The sequence below is a fragment of the Eucalyptus grandis genome, chromosome 7 (assembly GCF_016545825.1).
Source record: "Eucalyptus grandis isolate ANBG69807.140 chromosome 7, ASM1654582v1, whole genome shotgun sequence".
In the NCBI taxonomy this organism is placed as follows: Eukaryota; Viridiplantae; Streptophyta; class Magnoliopsida; order Myrtales; family Myrtaceae; genus Eucalyptus; species Eucalyptus grandis.
This window is the reverse complement of record NC_052618.1, coordinates 41,910,789-41,927,162: the sequence shown is the minus strand read 5'-3', so window position 1 is coordinate 41,927,162 and position 16,374 is coordinate 41,910,789. Positions and strand designations below refer to the sequence as shown.

Below are 16,374 nucleotides of genomic sequence, written 5' to 3'. Positions count from 1 at the left end.
GATCATATATGCTTTGAAATAGCAAAGGTCGGATGCCTTTGAGATTTCAGCCTCCATCTCACCCTGCTGGCTAAAGTTCATTTCTTGGACGTTGGGTTACTCTTTTATCTGCAGGGAAACGAAGGTGAACAACTTACACGAGATGCTCTAATGGGCTAGCTGGCGACGTATCTTTTATGGGTACGTGAAAAGCCCGATATTTCCTGTCATCCCACGCTCTAACCACCTCCTTTGTTACGTTCAATGATTCGCACGATGAGATGGCGACGCGACACTCGGAAGTTGCCGGTGAGCCCCCACTGTCCATACGTAAGTGAGCTGGAGCGAAGTCATCTTTATCCATTAGAACTTGCCATAGACCATCGTTTTGGCTGGAGTACCCAAAGATCGAGCTGATGTCTCATGATGAGAAGCTGAATTTTGTTTCCTCTTGAATTGGTTTCCGAAGTCCGCAACTAAACCGAACAAGACCTATAATTTCGTTTCGACACCGTACTGATTCAGTCTGAAAGGTTTGTGCAGAGCCACGATTCATCTTAGGTAGATCACCCGACTGTTGCGCGAGAACATTGCATTAAGCATCGACCTTGGCCATTCCCAATCGTGTCCCAAAATGGCCAAATACCCGCGACGGAGTGGCCTCTCTGAAAGACTCACCACCACATCTCTAGTCAAACAGAAAATGACCCAATCCTTATCCGCTATCCGGAAGTATCTCCTTCATCTTATCTCTTTGAACTCATCAACCCCACTCCTATAAAATGCACTTCCGAAGGCATCGACTCCGGATGATGCTTGAGACCCTGCATCAAGTCTCACACCAGAACCATGCAGACATCAGTAATTTTCGCAGCAGCACCGTCTCTCCCGCTAGCGTCCATCGAAAGGTCACTTGGGTCCCCATGGAAGCTCATGCCAAGGCCACAGAGTAGTCGTTTTCCTCTCGTTAAAGCACATGCCATCGCACCCGATACGTCTACGGTCGAGTATAACTCCACCGCCTCGTAAGTTGCTGCCATCTCATCTTTCTTTCTCCGTTCGGTTGAATACAGAACCACGGGCAGCAAGCGTCCTCCTCGGCTTGTCTCTCTCTGTGTTCCAGTGTCTTTCCAGCAGAGGCTTGTGAGACGGTTGGAGGGGAGGCCTGCAATGTGGAGATGTATCCGGAAGTGAAGCTGAAACCTGAACCTCGGAGCAGCAAACCCAGGACTTCTTCGGAGCCTGTCGACCGAGAGTACTACGAGTATGATAGCCCCAATACGTGAGCTCTCGTGATCCCCAACTTGTTCATTACTCAGCAATTTCGATTGTTGAATGCATATTGAGTCTGGAGACTTTTACTTCAGGGTGTTTCTAGGAGAGGCCTGTGATGATCTTGGAGGTGAATTCTGTGAGGCTGAATTTCAAAGAGGAGTGCGCTGAGAGAAGAGCTTCTGTAGATCAGTCTGCCGGCTGTGGTATAATAATGTCACCGTGTACCGTCTCTTCTGATGCCCATCCTTTTCGTGTTATGTAATCGGACATCCTGTAGCTGCATATATGCCTAAAAAATCCATCCACAATATGGGCTTGACCTTGGAATAAAGATGGGAGTTTAGTTCTTGGAGTAGTCCTCATGTGAATTGTCGCATTCAAGTCGAATGATGCTCGGCTATGGAATCTAGTGATTTCGCTATACTTCTGACCAGAAACAGGAGCTATCATGAGAATATATTTCAGAGATGAGAAGCAGCTCATATCTTCTAGTATGGATTTCATACATTTAGAATTTAAGAATCTGGCATAGATACCTTCGATAGATATTCCAACTACCAAAAAAATTGATGTATTGGTAAGGAAAGTTATGCAAGAGGATCTGAAGTTCTCCACTTGATGAAACCAGTATTATACTTCTCCAAAAGGGATATTCAAAATGACATCAAGACGCTAACTTCAAAGATAAGAAAAAACCCTGCTAATGTTTTATGTTGATCATAACTTTCATCAATAGCTACAAGCCAACAAAATGATATCTCGTTGAGAGTAATGAAGGAAATATCACTGCTCAGAGTCATCATCTAATGCCTCCAGGAGCAAATACTGAAGAGCTATAGAGTACTTTGCACTTTCTCTACTAATGGAGTCGCCATTTCCTGCTTTGCTACTGCTGCTGAGAAGAAACGACCCACAGCCATCACCTGTGACGCATACAGCCATTGCAATATTGGGTCATGCGGCATAACACAAAATTTAGTAAAAAGCTAATCAGTTTTATCCTGGAACCAACCTTTTACTGTGAAAATGGATGAAATCCATCTCTTATAGATATATAACAACCGAGGGGAGTCTCCATGATGTGTATCAGCCAGCAGAATCTCGCAATGGCTTTGCTTGCTATGCAAGTCATGTACGACAATAGCCATCACAATTTGTAGTGAAACAGAGTTCAAATGCACAGGGATTGTAAATATTGTCTAATTACCGAGCATGCATTACAGCATTGTGACACAAAGCCAAAGTTCGGACCATTGCAAGGTCTCGCCCCCGAGGATTAGCATATTTCTCTTGGCAATTCCTTCAGTAAGACAAACCAAATTATATAGAATTCTAATCACAGAGGTAGCTGTCCGAGTCACTTTGATGATAATCAACCAGAAGGAGAGCAGTGAAAACCGTCAGCGACACAAACACACAAAGGCAAGCGCGCCAGAGGGTACCTCTCATCGAACAGTTCGCCAAAATCATCGACGATAACAGCAGCTGGAAACGACTCGTGCAGGTGAAAGGCCGCAAAATACTTCTTAACCGCTCCATCATCCTCAACATATCTTGAATCAATGCAGAACCAAACGTATCATACATCACCGTATAACCTCTCTCTCTCTCTCTCTCTACGCTGTTCTTGTAGCCTAGTAATAAGTAAAAGGGACTGGTTCAGCAAATTGCTCACTTCATTTGTATACGCCCAAACACGCCGGACGACGGATCAATGCCCTACAGACAAAGACGGCAGAAGCACGAATCAACGGCTGATGAAGTGGCAACCCACATGAGAGAGAGAAAGAGAGAGAGAGGGAGGGAGGGAGTTAGTGCCTGAGAGAGATAAGGGGATTTAGCTTCCAATCTCCGACGGTTGCATATGAAGACAACAGCAGGGACATCGTCGGAATCGCTCCGCAGGGCGCGGTTATAAGCGAACTGGAACAGCAAAGAAGTTTTCCCGCTGCAAAATCATTCGCAGCAGCGGAAGCACGGTCACTGTACGGCGAACTGAAAGCTCAATGCATTGGGTCCCCCGGTTCTGCACCGACCCAGAAGGAAAACAAGAATGCCCACCACCTGTTTGATCTGATGTGTGCATGTGTCACAGAGAGAAAGAGTGTACCAGGAAGGAGGACCCGAGAGAAGCGTGATGGGATGAGATTCAGTAGCGGAGGAGGCAGCATCGTTCATGCAGAAGAACCTCCTCACGTTCGAAGCCATCTTCGTTTCGATGCGACAAAAAGCTCGGTCGATGCCACGAGCGGGTTGCTTTTGGTTTTGGGTGCTGGGAAACGTCTGCAAAATCCAGAAAGGTCCCTTCCTTTTCCGAAGACAGAGTGTCGCTTTCTTGAGAAAATTGAGGGAAGATGAATGTGTTCGGGAATTCGCTTAGACGACGGTTGTGTTGTCACGACGAGAGACATTTGTTGGTGTTTGATGACACTTCATGAAAAACCTCTTAGGTTTTATTTGGCGGTATGGATAAAATTTATTCTATCTCTTATTTGATGTTTACTTAAGTCAGGATGAAGTCGGATATAGAAAGGATATGAATCGGATAAAATTATCACGCTGGGAAATTTGATAGAGTTGAATAGAATTTCTAATCTCTATATGAATTAACAAAATTGAAATTATATTTCAATATAAATAATATATGAAATTTAATATATATTCAAAATGACAAAAAACAAAAAATTAGTTTTTTTAATTTAATCTTATTTTTTTTATATATTCCACTTTTTTTTTTTGGTAAGAATATATATTCCACTTTAATACTATGCTATAATATAAATTTATATATTGCATATTTTAGGTATTTTAGTATTTTAAGTATATTAGTACAATTTACTATTTAATCAAATTTTATTATAGAATGATGGAAGGGGAAAAGGAAAAAAATAAAATAAAAAGCTAATAAAAATAAATTAAGCAATAGTATTGCAAATTTTTTACCATCTCCGTTGTGAACTTTTGCATTTCTAAACTAATATGTTGTTTATATTAAAAAAATATACATGATCAACTTTTGTACCGTGATTCACTAGTAGATAGGATATAGCAAAATCCATGAATTTCATATTCTATCCTATCTAGTCCTGTCCAGGTTAGAAATTCGGACGACCAAACATAGTCTTAAAAGATAAATGTGAAGATCCTATCTAGTCCTGTCCGGGTTAGAAATTCGGACGACCAAACATAGTCTTAAAAGATAAATGTGAAGATGAAAAAGTGGAGAATTCCCGAATTATGCTCGATGTGGCATATTTATTCTTAACTTTTTTTTTTCCCTGTGATATAGAAAACCCTAAACTATGCTTATTGTGACACATTTATCCTAAATATTTTCTTGTGATACAAAAAACCTTTAACTTATACTCATGATGAATTTACTATTCGTCAAGGTTTTTTAAGATGATTTTTCAGCCAAAACAACGTGAGCTTCTATTTTACTAAGTCATGTGGGGGTTATGTCAAAGTTATTTGCTTTCTAGCATCCATATAGATATATTTTTAATGGTTTTCATTTGAGAAGGTAAACATGTTACATAAGTACAAGTTTGCCATTATTTATATCACAAAAAGAAGTTTTATGGAAAATGTGTCATAGTAAATATAGCTTAGATTTATGACAACTTTTGCATGATAAAAGAAGTTTCATTTAATTGATAGACTTTTTACATCTTTTTTTTTTTTTTTTTTTTTTTCACTTTTCTAAATTTGGAATGGGCGGTTGTGTATGAGCTCAAGCTACCGGTTAACATATAAACATAATTAGGAAATGAAGATTTGGTATTATTACTTTATAGGAAGAGTAGCATGAGATTCCACCACAGCTTAAGCACACTTGAGCCACTCAGTTACTTGTACAGTGTTTAGCCATGATAATTCCTCACTAGATACTTGTACAGTATTCTTTTTTGTCTTTTTTGTTTTGGCTATATATAATTTTTTTATTTTTACTTATTTTCTGACGTGGCATGCACTTAAGGCTACAACAGAAGCAAAATTGAGCGACTGGTTAATTGAAGGACTTGATTAGAATTAGGCTTCATTCGATTTGCGAAAAATGTGACATTTTTGGAAAATATTTTCCAGAAAGCTATTTTCTAGGAAAATGCAATTATTTTATGATGTTCGGTCGAAATCTGAAAAGAAGAAAAAATATTTTTGTTATTAGGCAAGAAATTTTTTTCTTTCACGCACTCTTTTTCAATTTTTTATTATTTTATTTTTTTTAATTTTTTTTTATTTATATATATTTTAAAACTAATTATTTTATTATTTTTAGGTGAATTCAAGTTTACTTATGTGGGCAAGGGAGGTCAAGCTTGCCGTTCATCAGATCAACGAGCCTCGGAGCCCTAGCTAGCTCGCCGCTCATCGGGCGAGCGGCGAGCTAGGGCTTGAGCTCATTATCGATCGGGCAAGCGACGAGCTATGGTTTGAGCTCATTGTTGGCCTGGTGCGCCGCTAATCGGGATATCGGTGACCCTCGACCTTGCTCAAGGCCGATGAAGCTCGAGGCTCGACTGTGGTTAGTCGCAAGCGGTTGTCGTGGTAGGTGACCAGCCAAGACAGACTTAAAAAAAAAAAAAAAAAAAGAAGAAGAGAAAAAACAAAAACAAAAAGAATAAAAATTTGATTTATTAAAATAAAAAAGAAAAAAAGAAAAAGAAAGATAGAAAGGTTAACATTGGTGTGAAATAAGAGAAAAAGTGAAGAAAATGTTTTCCTCTTTCTCGAAAAAGGAAAACATTTTCCTCTTAGAATTTTTTTTTTTTCCCTTCATGAAAAATATTTTTCTAATCTAATTTATTTTCAGTGAAACAAACATTGAAAAATTTGGAATATATTTTTTTAGAAATTATTTTTCGTGAAACAGACATAGCCTTATATCCAAAGCATTTTGCCTACACTTTCTCAAAAGTTGATGACTCGATTACCCATTTGACTAAACATGCGACCACATAGTAAGAATAATGCGGAAAATAAGATTGCTGCACTTTTATTTTATATGATCTAATCCATTCAAGAAAGGAATCCTAGTAATCCACGCTATTCATTCCCGCCCTAGTCTCTAACCTTATAAATGTTGGAAAAATGTTGAGAATACACGAAAATAATAATAATAGGTAGAATAATTGAAAAAAAATTAGAAAATAAATATAATTATCTAAGGTGTGCAAGCATTGTCCTTAAGGATAATATTGTCCCGCATAAGGCTGTAGTGCTTATTCTTCCAAGATACAACAAATCTTTTTTATTCGGTACTAAATTATAGAAAGAAACATAACGACATTATGTGTATAACTCAAAAAAAAAAAAAAAAAAAAAAAAGATACGAAAAGATAAACAAGACATTCCAGTTTATATGTATGTATGTATGTGTGTATGTATCTATATACATATATCACTCTATATCACTTTTCAATTATGTCTAGAGTAACAATTTATAGGTAAAAGAAAGAGAGAGCTGTTAAGAAATAGTTATAAATAAATCGGTAATATAAAAAGAAGATGACTGTTGTATAGTCATTATAAAATAATGAAGAGTTTATGTAGAAATAAATGAAATGTTATAAAGCCGTCGTTAGAAATTCGTTATACGGTCGTTACGTGACCGTTAAATAACCATTATAAAACGTAATAAAACCGTATGCTAATTGTAGACAAAAAAAAACCGTTACAAATTAATAGTGGTTACCATTATAAAAATTAGTGACTTTCAATATTTTGACCAGGCACCACAGATCGCATCTACGCCCTCTTTCAACTTCTAGTAAAAACAAAATCTTTTGCAAAGATGATGAAGCTCTCGTTCTTCTTCATCCTTGCCCTCATTCTCTCGGGGCTCTACCGAACACAATCTAAATTTCTTTCGTGTTTTGTAACCGTGCGATTGTCGATGACACGACTCAATAATCAAGTGTTTCTGATGCCCGATTTGCTCTCACAGGTTCTTGTGACAATCCTCTCCATGCCGATGTACAATGCCGAAGGATAATCGACGGAGACCACTGCGATTTCTACGACTGTACGAGGCACTGCTCAGAGGAGTACGGGATTGTCAAGGCAAAATGCGTTGCCAATCCTCACAAGAGAGGGGCTCGCGCCTGTGCGCCTGCTACCTTTGTTGACATCGTTCGATGCGTGTTCATGGTTGATGGTTTTATTAATTAATGTGATGGGCCTAAGTTGATCCGTCTGCCCATGTTGGGCCTAAAAGCTTGGCCCGCAAGATTAGAGCCCACAGATGAAAGAGTGCGTTAAGGGGTTGCGTCTTTTGAATAAGATATTACGTTGAAGGGTTGCGTCTATCGGAGGAGACCCTTTGAGGGAAAGGAATAAAAGGCACGTACCTTTTGGATGAGCGTACGTACGTGAAAGACTCTCTCCCCTTCAGGCAACGTGCGTCTCTCTCTCCATGAAAAGAAAGAAACAGAAAAGAAAAATACGCTCTTTTCTCCCCCTAATAGCAACGGCACGCCCCTTGATCGAACGGGATCAGAAAATTTTCCTTGATCTTCAGCATTAGTATTTAATCTACGTCTAACAAGGTACGCTTGATTCCGTGGTGTGCTTTAGGATCGGTGATACATGTGAATTTCCCGGGCTCGTTTTTCGCATTCGTTTTAGGGGTTCGATTTAGTGTCGAATCCGGTTTTTAGGAATCCGACAATCCCAACAATAGTTCTTTCTGAGAGATCTATGATCTGTGCTTACACTAGTGTTGACGAGCAAATAAAATTTGACACTCCTTTTCTCAGCTTTGATTTGTTGTCGTCGTTTGCCTTCGTTGTTAACTCCTTCGCCAGGTCTCCGATTGACGATGCTTGAAGTTGGCAATTCGTGCGGTCATGTCACGGTAGTACCCCAATTTCAGTTCAACTCATACGCAGACAATCTATTACGCTGCCAAACACTTTTTAGAGAAAGAACGAGAATCTCAATTAAATTCACTCGACTCATTCTTTGTAACCAAATAGGCTCTTGAGCGTCATACCGTTACGTGAGTAATTTTTTACGAAGATTGACTAGAAAGACTATTAGAATTTGTATAAAGTTTTATGACAAAAGTTTAAAAAAATTGAAAAATTTAGGATTGAATTAGTATTTGTATAATAAAATTAGGATTGATTGATATATATATATATATATATATATATTTTGTGTGTATAGGAAAAGATTTTAGAAGTCCCCTTTATTTTTTGGTAGGAAAGAAGTCTCCTTTCTAATCAGGTGCTTTTTGAGTGTGACCATTTATGATATATATTTTCACATGCGAGCTTTATTTTGAATAAATTGATTTTTCTTACATTAAATGGATCGTAGTGAAGTTTTTTTTTACGTTCCTTTTCAGTTTACTTTAATATGAAAAAATGTAGATGGACTTATTTCAGTTTTTTTACCGATATACACATAAAATCTGTACGATATTTGAACATTCTTGAAAAAAAATTCCCACGTCTCCATTATTTTTCGGAGTGGGAAACAAACCTACAAAAATAGGGAACAACTTTTTATGATTCCATTTTAATCTTTATCTTATCGACAAAGTATAGTATCTATAATCTAATTTTTACGGTAATTTTTTTAAAAAAGCTGAATTTATTACCCTTGTGCTAATTTACTTCTAAACCTTTTTAATTTGACCAATTTAATTTTAAATTTTGTGATAATTTGTCACTTGAGCTCTTCTAGCAAATTATGACTAGAAATCATTAATGTGGATGCTATATGTGGCATGACCGACGTTGGCGTGAACAACTTTTATAAATTTTTTTATAAAGAATTTGAATTATTTATTGTATTTATAGTTTTTTTTTTTTTTTTGGTTATGCTAGTGAGGGTCATTAGTGACCCTTGCCCACCTTGAAGGCGCTTGCCAGATTTGGGTGAGGGCTGCCTCACCTGCGGTTGGCAAGGTTGTGAAGGCCCTCATCCAAATGTGACGAGAGCTTAACACGATCGTGGGGCCATGAAGTCATTGGTGATCCTCATTGACACTGTGAAAAAAAGAAAAGAAAAATGAAAAAATAAAAAAAAATGAAATTTTTAAAAAGTAAAAGTTAAAAATTGAAAATTGTTTACACAAGCATTAGGTGTGTTTGTGCGGGATGGTTGATGTCTAGTTAGTCGTTTTTGGCCAAATTGTCAAAATTTTTATTACTATATTGATCAAATTAAAATGTTTAAGATTGAACTAATTTAAGTGTAATATTTTTTTTAGTTTTTTGGGTAATTTTCCCTAATTTTATTTTTTATATTCTACTTTAGCTTGCATTGAGATAGATTTATATAAAATTAATTACATTGTATACTTTGATATCCACTTATATATGAACTTATTGAGGAAATATTTCAAATTGTAAAATCTTTAATATATCATCATCTATTGAAATTTTAAACTTTAACTTTTTTTGAGATTTATTTTCGAAATTACTTTTTCTTATAGAGATCTATTTTAGAATGTTAATTAGTTAGAATATACGCAATACCCTGAAGATATATTCAACCAGCTTTTAATTTCCCGTAGTGGATGGGGAAATCCGTGTGAACAATGCAAATTACCTGTTCAAGATCAATGAATATGGCAAGAATGGAGAACCCCCATAGGAAGGGCAAGAAGGGAGAACCTCCATAGGAAAGAAACGAAACCTAGAAATCTTATAAATTGACCACGCACCAAAAGCTGCGGGTGCGACATACCTGTAGTGCTTTCTACAAAAGATGGTGTGTCTTATAGTAGTTTCAGTCAAGATTTCAAAATGCTTATCACTAAATTGGCCAAATTGAAACGTTTAAGACTGAATTAACATAAGTACAATAGATGGTGCGGTTTAATGTATGATAGCCATAATATCAAGTTTCTTAACCATGCACAGATTTGCTGTTTGGAAAAGGTGGACCGACCAGACGCGTGTCTTTATAATGTTGTGTGACTGCATCGTTTGTTTCTTCTTGTTGAGGACTCGAGCTGATGACCATTATGTCTCGATACCTTGAGTCACTTTGACTATGTTTGGTAATATTTCCGGAAATAACTAATTCTATTTTTTTGTTCAAAATAAAAAAGAACAAAAATCTGTTTGATAAATTTATTTATTTTCGAAAATAAAAATTCATTTTTTTTCTAAGAATAGATTTAGAATAGAATTATATTTTTGTATCATATATGTATGGTATATGAAAAAAAAGAAAGTAAAAAAAAGTAACTTTTTATTCTCCAGAATAATTTTCAACTTTTCTTTTAATTCTTTTATCCTTCTCTCTTCTTCCTCCGCCATCTTTAACGACTAGTTGGGCGAGGTCCGGTAAACTTGCCGGCAGCTTGTTTAGCCACGAACCTAGCCCTATAGGCTTGGTGAGGCTTGCACTGGCTAGGTGAGTCTTTGGCAAGCTCGTCGGATCTCGCCTCGCCTTGACGAGACTTTGGTGAGTTCGCTGGACCTCACCTAGTCTCACTAGCTACAATCATGGCTGGCGACCAACCTAGAGAAGGAAGAAGAAGAAGATAATAGGAAAAAGAAAAAAGAAAAAAAAAGAAAATTATAAGAAGAACATAATTCGGTTTGAATGTCTAATATATGTCAAAAGTGCAATGACAATGGATTTGTCACCATTTTTTTTTTTTAACTTTAGGTTGCTCGGTTAAATTGAATCGCAGCCGCTCAATGTTGCTTAGGATTTTATTATGTCTATTATCATGGATTGTTCTATTCTATGCTTTTGGTTGTAATACTCTTCGTGATTGAGCTTGTTTTGGGAAGATTAGTCCATGTTGTGATTGATGGTCGAATATATGATAGGTAATGCTCTATGATGGCAGCAAGCAACTGTTGGAAATTAGGATTTTGAAGAATGATGAAGTTATTTGTTCTAGTGAGTCATTGATGTTCAATGCTTATTTGGTTGATGTTGGAGAGGCCTGAAGATGATACTTATGTCACAGCTTGATTAATGTTGGGCAATTGGATTTATAAGTTCCCTCTGCCCAGGGTATTGCTTGCTTGTCTCTTCGTCATAGTTGTTTTGTTGGGTGAAATCGTTAGTAGGTGCAATATGATGAATATGAAGTTCTTGAGTTTTGTTTGTTAAGTTGGTTGCTCATGATGTTGCAACCTGCCGGAAAATGGGAACCGAATTTATACGGTCCTTATACCTCACATGTATAGATTCTGCATTTCGAATAGCACAGCTTGCTTTAAAATGCCTCCAAAGGACTCCTAACCAGCGGCCTTCTGGGATTGAAGTCATGGAATAATTGGAATCAATAGAAGCTGCTAGTGCTAATAGAATACTACGAGATAATGCTTTAATTCATTTATTATGTCGTTCTTACTTGATGTGATGTAATCAAAGTCTGTTGCTCACATTTTTCCATTTTTCCGAGGATGAATCTTGAGCTTTGAATGTTCATTTCCATTGTACCGAGCAGTTACTAGGAGTTGTCTTCTCTTGTAAGTTTTTTGGAATATTAATGACAGTATATATCAATACGTGCGTTGGCTTGTGAATTAAGACATTGTGATTGTACTTTTGCTTAAGGGAAGAACAGTTTTTCTAAGGCTAATCCTTGACTTTGTCAGAAATTTGAGGTTCACAAAAGAAGTCCATTGCTCCTCAAGAATCCGAGCTCTTTAATTTTCTGGCACGACAAGGCTTTGAACATGAGCAGAAACTCATTATTATTGCCATCACGAATGTGTTAATGGGGTGCTTGCTCTGCAATCAATCTCCGAGAAGTTTTATGTTGTTTAGTCCATTCCCAGTGATTTTTTAGGTTTGAGATTAGTTGGGTAAATTGATGAAGTTATTTAAAGTGAAGAGCTACTCAGTTGTCCATTCCGAATGAACAAGAAATAAGAGACATGTCTAATTTTTTTGTTGCAAAATAAGAGACATATTTCTTATCACATGCCAATATTAGATAAAAATTTCCATATGATATCATGAACAACAAATTTTATTTTCATATTCTAATTAACTTTGCTAATTGCTCAGCATACTTTCTTTACTGTTTGTAGATCTAAGATCGCTATTATTTTCGACACTTCTCATGTGATTTTTTTATTTATAAATTTGTTATCATGTCCTTTTTACATTACTTTCAACATGAAAATATAAAGACTACCATCGTTGTTTTTTTTTTCAATTTTAACTAAATTAAAATAGAAAAAACTTAAATTGATCATGTTAAAGGACATTCCAAATATATATATACCAAGCAACATTTTCCCAAATTTTTTATGAAATCACTTTTTAATTACAATTTACTAAATAGTCTTTGTATTTCACTAAACCCCTTATTAGGTTAAAGGCTATTATATTTTCCCAGTGGCTTTCCCCAATAACTAATGTAACTGTTACATAGTTATTCATATATTAACAATAACAATTAAAATTATGTTTTCGTTAGTGCAATGACAAGACATCGTTTATATTTATTCAATATTAATTTGTAATCAATGTATATCTCAAGTAAGTAACTGATAGTATAATTATAACCTCATGGACTCAATTGAATATTATTATCTAAAATCATGTAATTTAAATATAGGATGCAATTTTTTTAATGGAAAATGAATAATTTTATAAATATTTTGCTATGGATTATTGTCAATGATAAAAAAATTATTATTTAATTATTTCGAATGATATGACAGTTTTTTTTTTAAGAAAAGAGGGTTATTATAGCCAATAAACCGTCAAGGGGAGAGTTACCAAAAAAGTCCCATACCTATTGAGATTGTGCTAATTTAGTTTTGAAATTTTTTTGGTCAATTAAATCTTAAATCTTTTACAAATCTGTCAATTCAGTCCGTCTAGCCAAATTTGATTGGCTACGTCGGCTATGCTACGTTAGTATCGATCGTGCCAAGCTAGTGCTAGCTGACCAAATTTAATCAGATGGATTTAATTAACATAATTACAAAAAAAATTAGGACTTGATTATAAAAACAAAAACGTTATGAACCGAATGGCACAATTCTAATAGATTTATGACATTCTTTCTTTTTTATAATTCACCCACTCGTCGTCAAGTCAAATTAGTGTGGCAGAAGTCTTATCAGTGAACGAAGAGGAGCAAAGAGTATACATCTCTGTAAGCATCGTTTCCTCGTCTTCCTCGTTCCTGTTCAGACATCGCTGCAACTTTGCCGGAATACCATCACGTCATTGTAACTAAAGCTTTCTTAGAGCAGTTGGATGCCTTCCGTCAATGGCTTCTGCGCACCCTTTTCACCTTCCGATCCTTCGCACCTCATCATCTATTGAAATTATAAACCTTAATTTTTCGAAGAGATTTATTTCCGAAATTACTTTTTTTTTTTTTAATTTTACAGAGATCGATTTGAGAATATTAATCGATTAGAATGTACGCAATATCTCGAAGAAATATTCAACCCGCTTTTAATTTCCTATTGCGGATGGGGAAATCCAAGTGAACAATGATGCAACTTACCTGTTCAAAATCGATGAAATCTATGAAATTCCAAACTTTAATTTTTTGGAGAGATTTATTTCCAAAATTACTTTTTTTTTTTTTTTTACAGAGATCTATTTTAGAATATTAATCAGTTAGAATATACACAATATCTCGAAGAAATATTCAACCCGCTTTTAATTTCCTGTGGCGGATGGGGAAATCTGTATGAACAATGCAAATTACATTTTCAAAATTGATGAATATGGCAAGAAGGGAGAACCCGCTTTTAATTTCTTGTTGCGGATGAAGAAATCTGTGTGAACAATGCAAATTACCTTTTCAAAATCGATGAATATGGCAAGAAGGGAGGACCTCCATAGGGAAGAAACGAGGCCAAGAAATCTTATAAATTGACCATGCTCCAGAAGCTGCGGCTACGACATACCTGCAGTGCTTTCTGCAAAGATGGTGAAGCTCTCGCTCTTCTTCGTCCTGGTGATACTTATTTCAGGTTCTTCTCACTCCTATCTGCATGATCTCTCCTTCCATTTCGCTGGTTACGGCTTGAATTTGCGACATTCGTGTGTTTACCTATGTCAAAGCGGTAGCTCATGATGCAGTACAGTACACGATAGGCATAGTTTCCCGTTCTTCTCGCTCCGATCTACGTGATCTCTCCTTCTGTTTCGCTGGTTACAGCTTGAACTCGCATGTCTTTCATGTATTCAGCTATTTCAAAGCTGTAGCTCATGGTGCAGTACAGTGCATGATGGGAATAGTTTCAAGTTTCTTCGTGTGACGTAACCATGCACGGGTTTGCTGTCCGGAAAGTCGGTCTTTTAACACGACGGATCGACTGGACGTGTCTTTTCATAATGTCGTGTGACCGGATCGTTTGTCTGTTCGTGTCGAAGACACAAGTTTATGAGTCGTATGTCTGATAACCCCGAGTCGCTTCCCGTGCAGGTTCTTGCAGCAGCAGAAACCGTGTACACGTTGATGCGCAAAATGTGTGCGAGAAGATCCTCGAGCAACACAGCTGCAATTTCTACGACTGCACGAGGCACTGCTCTGAGGAGTTTGGTTCGGTCAAGGCAAAATGCATCCCCAATCCAAGCAAGAAATGGCTCCACGCCTGCGCCTGCTACCCCCCTTGCTGACATAGTTCCGATACGCCTTTGCTCGTGCCGGTTCGGATAACGGAAATTAGTTGATGCCAATGTTGGATTTCTGTTTGATTAACAGAACTATTATATGATGCCCAATAATGGAAAATTTGATATTAATAATAGCTATTACAATATAGCTTTTTACGATGCATTTATCGTTTATTTATTATCTATTTTGTTATTTATTTGTGATAATAGTTATTCCTATATTACCTACAAAATAGTTTTGTAATGGCCGGGACACGACCTCCTTATAATATAATTAAAACCGTTATAAGCCGTAATGAATTGTTCCAAAGCACCTTTTTGTCTCTCTCTCTCTTTTACCCATCATTCTAATAGTATAGACAATCAGTGTCATTATAAAGATTGCTTAAATAACAAATGTAACTGTTATAACTATTCATATATTGTTCAAAATAATAATATTGTTAGTGCACTGATATGACATCGTTTAGATTTATTCAACATCTTGATTCTATGATTAATATTTATACTCAATGTATATTTCAAATAAATAATTGATAGTATAATTATATCCTCTTGGACTTATTTGGATACTATTATCTAAAATAACGTAATAAAGATATATGACAAGTTTTCTTTTTCCGTGAAAATGAATTGTAAAAAAATATTTTCTTATAAGTCATTGTCCATAATAAAAAATATTTTATTGTTTAATTATTTCGAGCGATATAACTGATTTCTTTATTTTATAAAAAAGAGGATCGTTACTAGAGGTGAGCATGATTCGGAAGTAGAACCGAAATCAAAGAATTTTGGATAACATTGGTTCTGGTTCCAAAATTGAGGAAGGTCAAATTTTGTGTGTGTGTGTGTGTTTTTTTTTTTTTTTTTTTTTACTTTTTATCTATGCCTTCGCATTCGCATGATTTTGCGATATGTCATGGCGTCTAATTATGAGTGTATACTTTGAAGTATACTTTGAACCGCCAATAACTTTTATTTATGATTGATATTTTTATTTTTCTTATGTTTTATATTTTGTGTGTGTCTAAATATAAGTTGTAGCTAGTGAATTATAATTATAAGTAGTAATTATTAAATGTGACGATTCACTATAATCGTTTAACGAATAATTAATCTAAGATTTGAAAGATAAGAAGTTATTGTAACCGATAAGTTCCAAATTCCTAATAAAACTCGTATGAATCTGGGACCGCTCACCCTCGTGATTACAGCCATGAAGTCAAATTAGTGTGGCAGAAGTCTTATCAGTGAACGAAGAGGAGCAAAGAGTATACATCTCTGTAAGCATCGTTTCCTCGTCTTCCTCATTCCTGTTTAGACATCGCTGCAACTTTGCCGGAATATCATCACGTCATTGTAACTAAAGCTTTCTTAGAGCAGCTGGATGCCTTTCGTCAATGGCTTCTGCGCACCCTTTTCACCTTCCAATCCTTCGCACCTCATCATCTATAGAAATTCTATACCTTAATTTTTCGAAGAGATTTATTTCCGAAATTACTTTTTTTTTTTTTTTTAATTTTACAGAGATCGATTTGAGAA

The 16,374-nt window shown here is 36.0% G+C and overlaps 2 protein-coding genes across 2 annotated transcripts; one reads left to right on the top strand and one right to left on the bottom strand.

Annotated features, from left to right (window-relative positions):
- Window positions 1–781: 781 nt before the first annotated feature.
- On the top strand, window positions 782–1,728 carry LOC120295729 (light-regulated protein, chloroplastic-like). Its single transcript, XM_039317188.1, has 3 exons — window positions 782–1,004; window positions 1,103–1,261; window positions 1,347–1,728. Exons 1-3 carry the CDS (start codon window positions 829–831, stop codon window positions 1,420–1,422), a joined length of 411 nt encoding a protein of 136 aa, XP_039173122.1. The 5' UTR covers window positions 782–828; the 3' UTR covers window positions 1,423–1,728.
- A 136-nt stretch (window positions 1,729–1,864) lies between these two features.
- Window positions 1,865–3,643, bottom strand: LOC120285991. Its single transcript, XM_039317187.1, has 7 exons — window positions 3,365–3,643; window positions 3,073–3,202; window positions 2,930–2,973; window positions 2,697–2,807; window positions 2,462–2,554; window positions 2,267–2,373; window positions 1,865–2,177 (listed from the first exon to the last, which is right to left on the bottom strand). Exons 1-7 carry the CDS (start codon window positions 3,460–3,462, stop codon window positions 2,038–2,040), a joined length of 723 nt encoding a protein of 240 aa, XP_039173121.1. The 5' UTR covers window positions 3,463–3,643; the 3' UTR covers window positions 1,865–2,037.
- Between the last annotated feature and the right edge of the window lie 12,731 nt (window positions 3,644–16,374).

Excerpts from the sequence above, each read along its gene's own strand:
- LOC120295729 (XM_039317188.1), top strand. The coding sequence starts at position 829 with ATGCAGACATCAGTAATTTTCGCAGCAGCACCGTCTCTCCCGCTAGCG. Across the intron at positions 1,005-1,102 it reads GAGTATAACTCCACCGCCTC|TGTCTTTCCAGCAGAGGCTT; the intron begins GTAAGTTGCTGC and ends TCTGTGTTCCAG. Across the intron at positions 1,262-1,346 it reads GAGTATGATAGCCCCAATAC|GGTGTTTCTAGGAGAGGCCT; the intron begins GTGAGCTCTCGT and ends CTTTTACTTCAG.
- LOC120285991 (XM_039317187.1), bottom strand. The coding sequence starts at position 3,462 with ATGGCTTCGAACGTGAGGAGGTTCTTCTGCATGAACGATGCTGCCTCC. Across the intron at positions 2,974-3,072 it reads AATCCCCTTATCTCTCTCAG|GGCATTGATCCGTCGTCCGG; the intron begins GCACTAACTCCC and ends CTTTGTCTGTAG. Across the intron at positions 2,555-2,696 it reads GGCGAACTGTTCGATGAGAG|GAATTGCCAAGAGAAATATG; the intron begins GTACCCTCTGGC and ends GTCTTACTGAAG.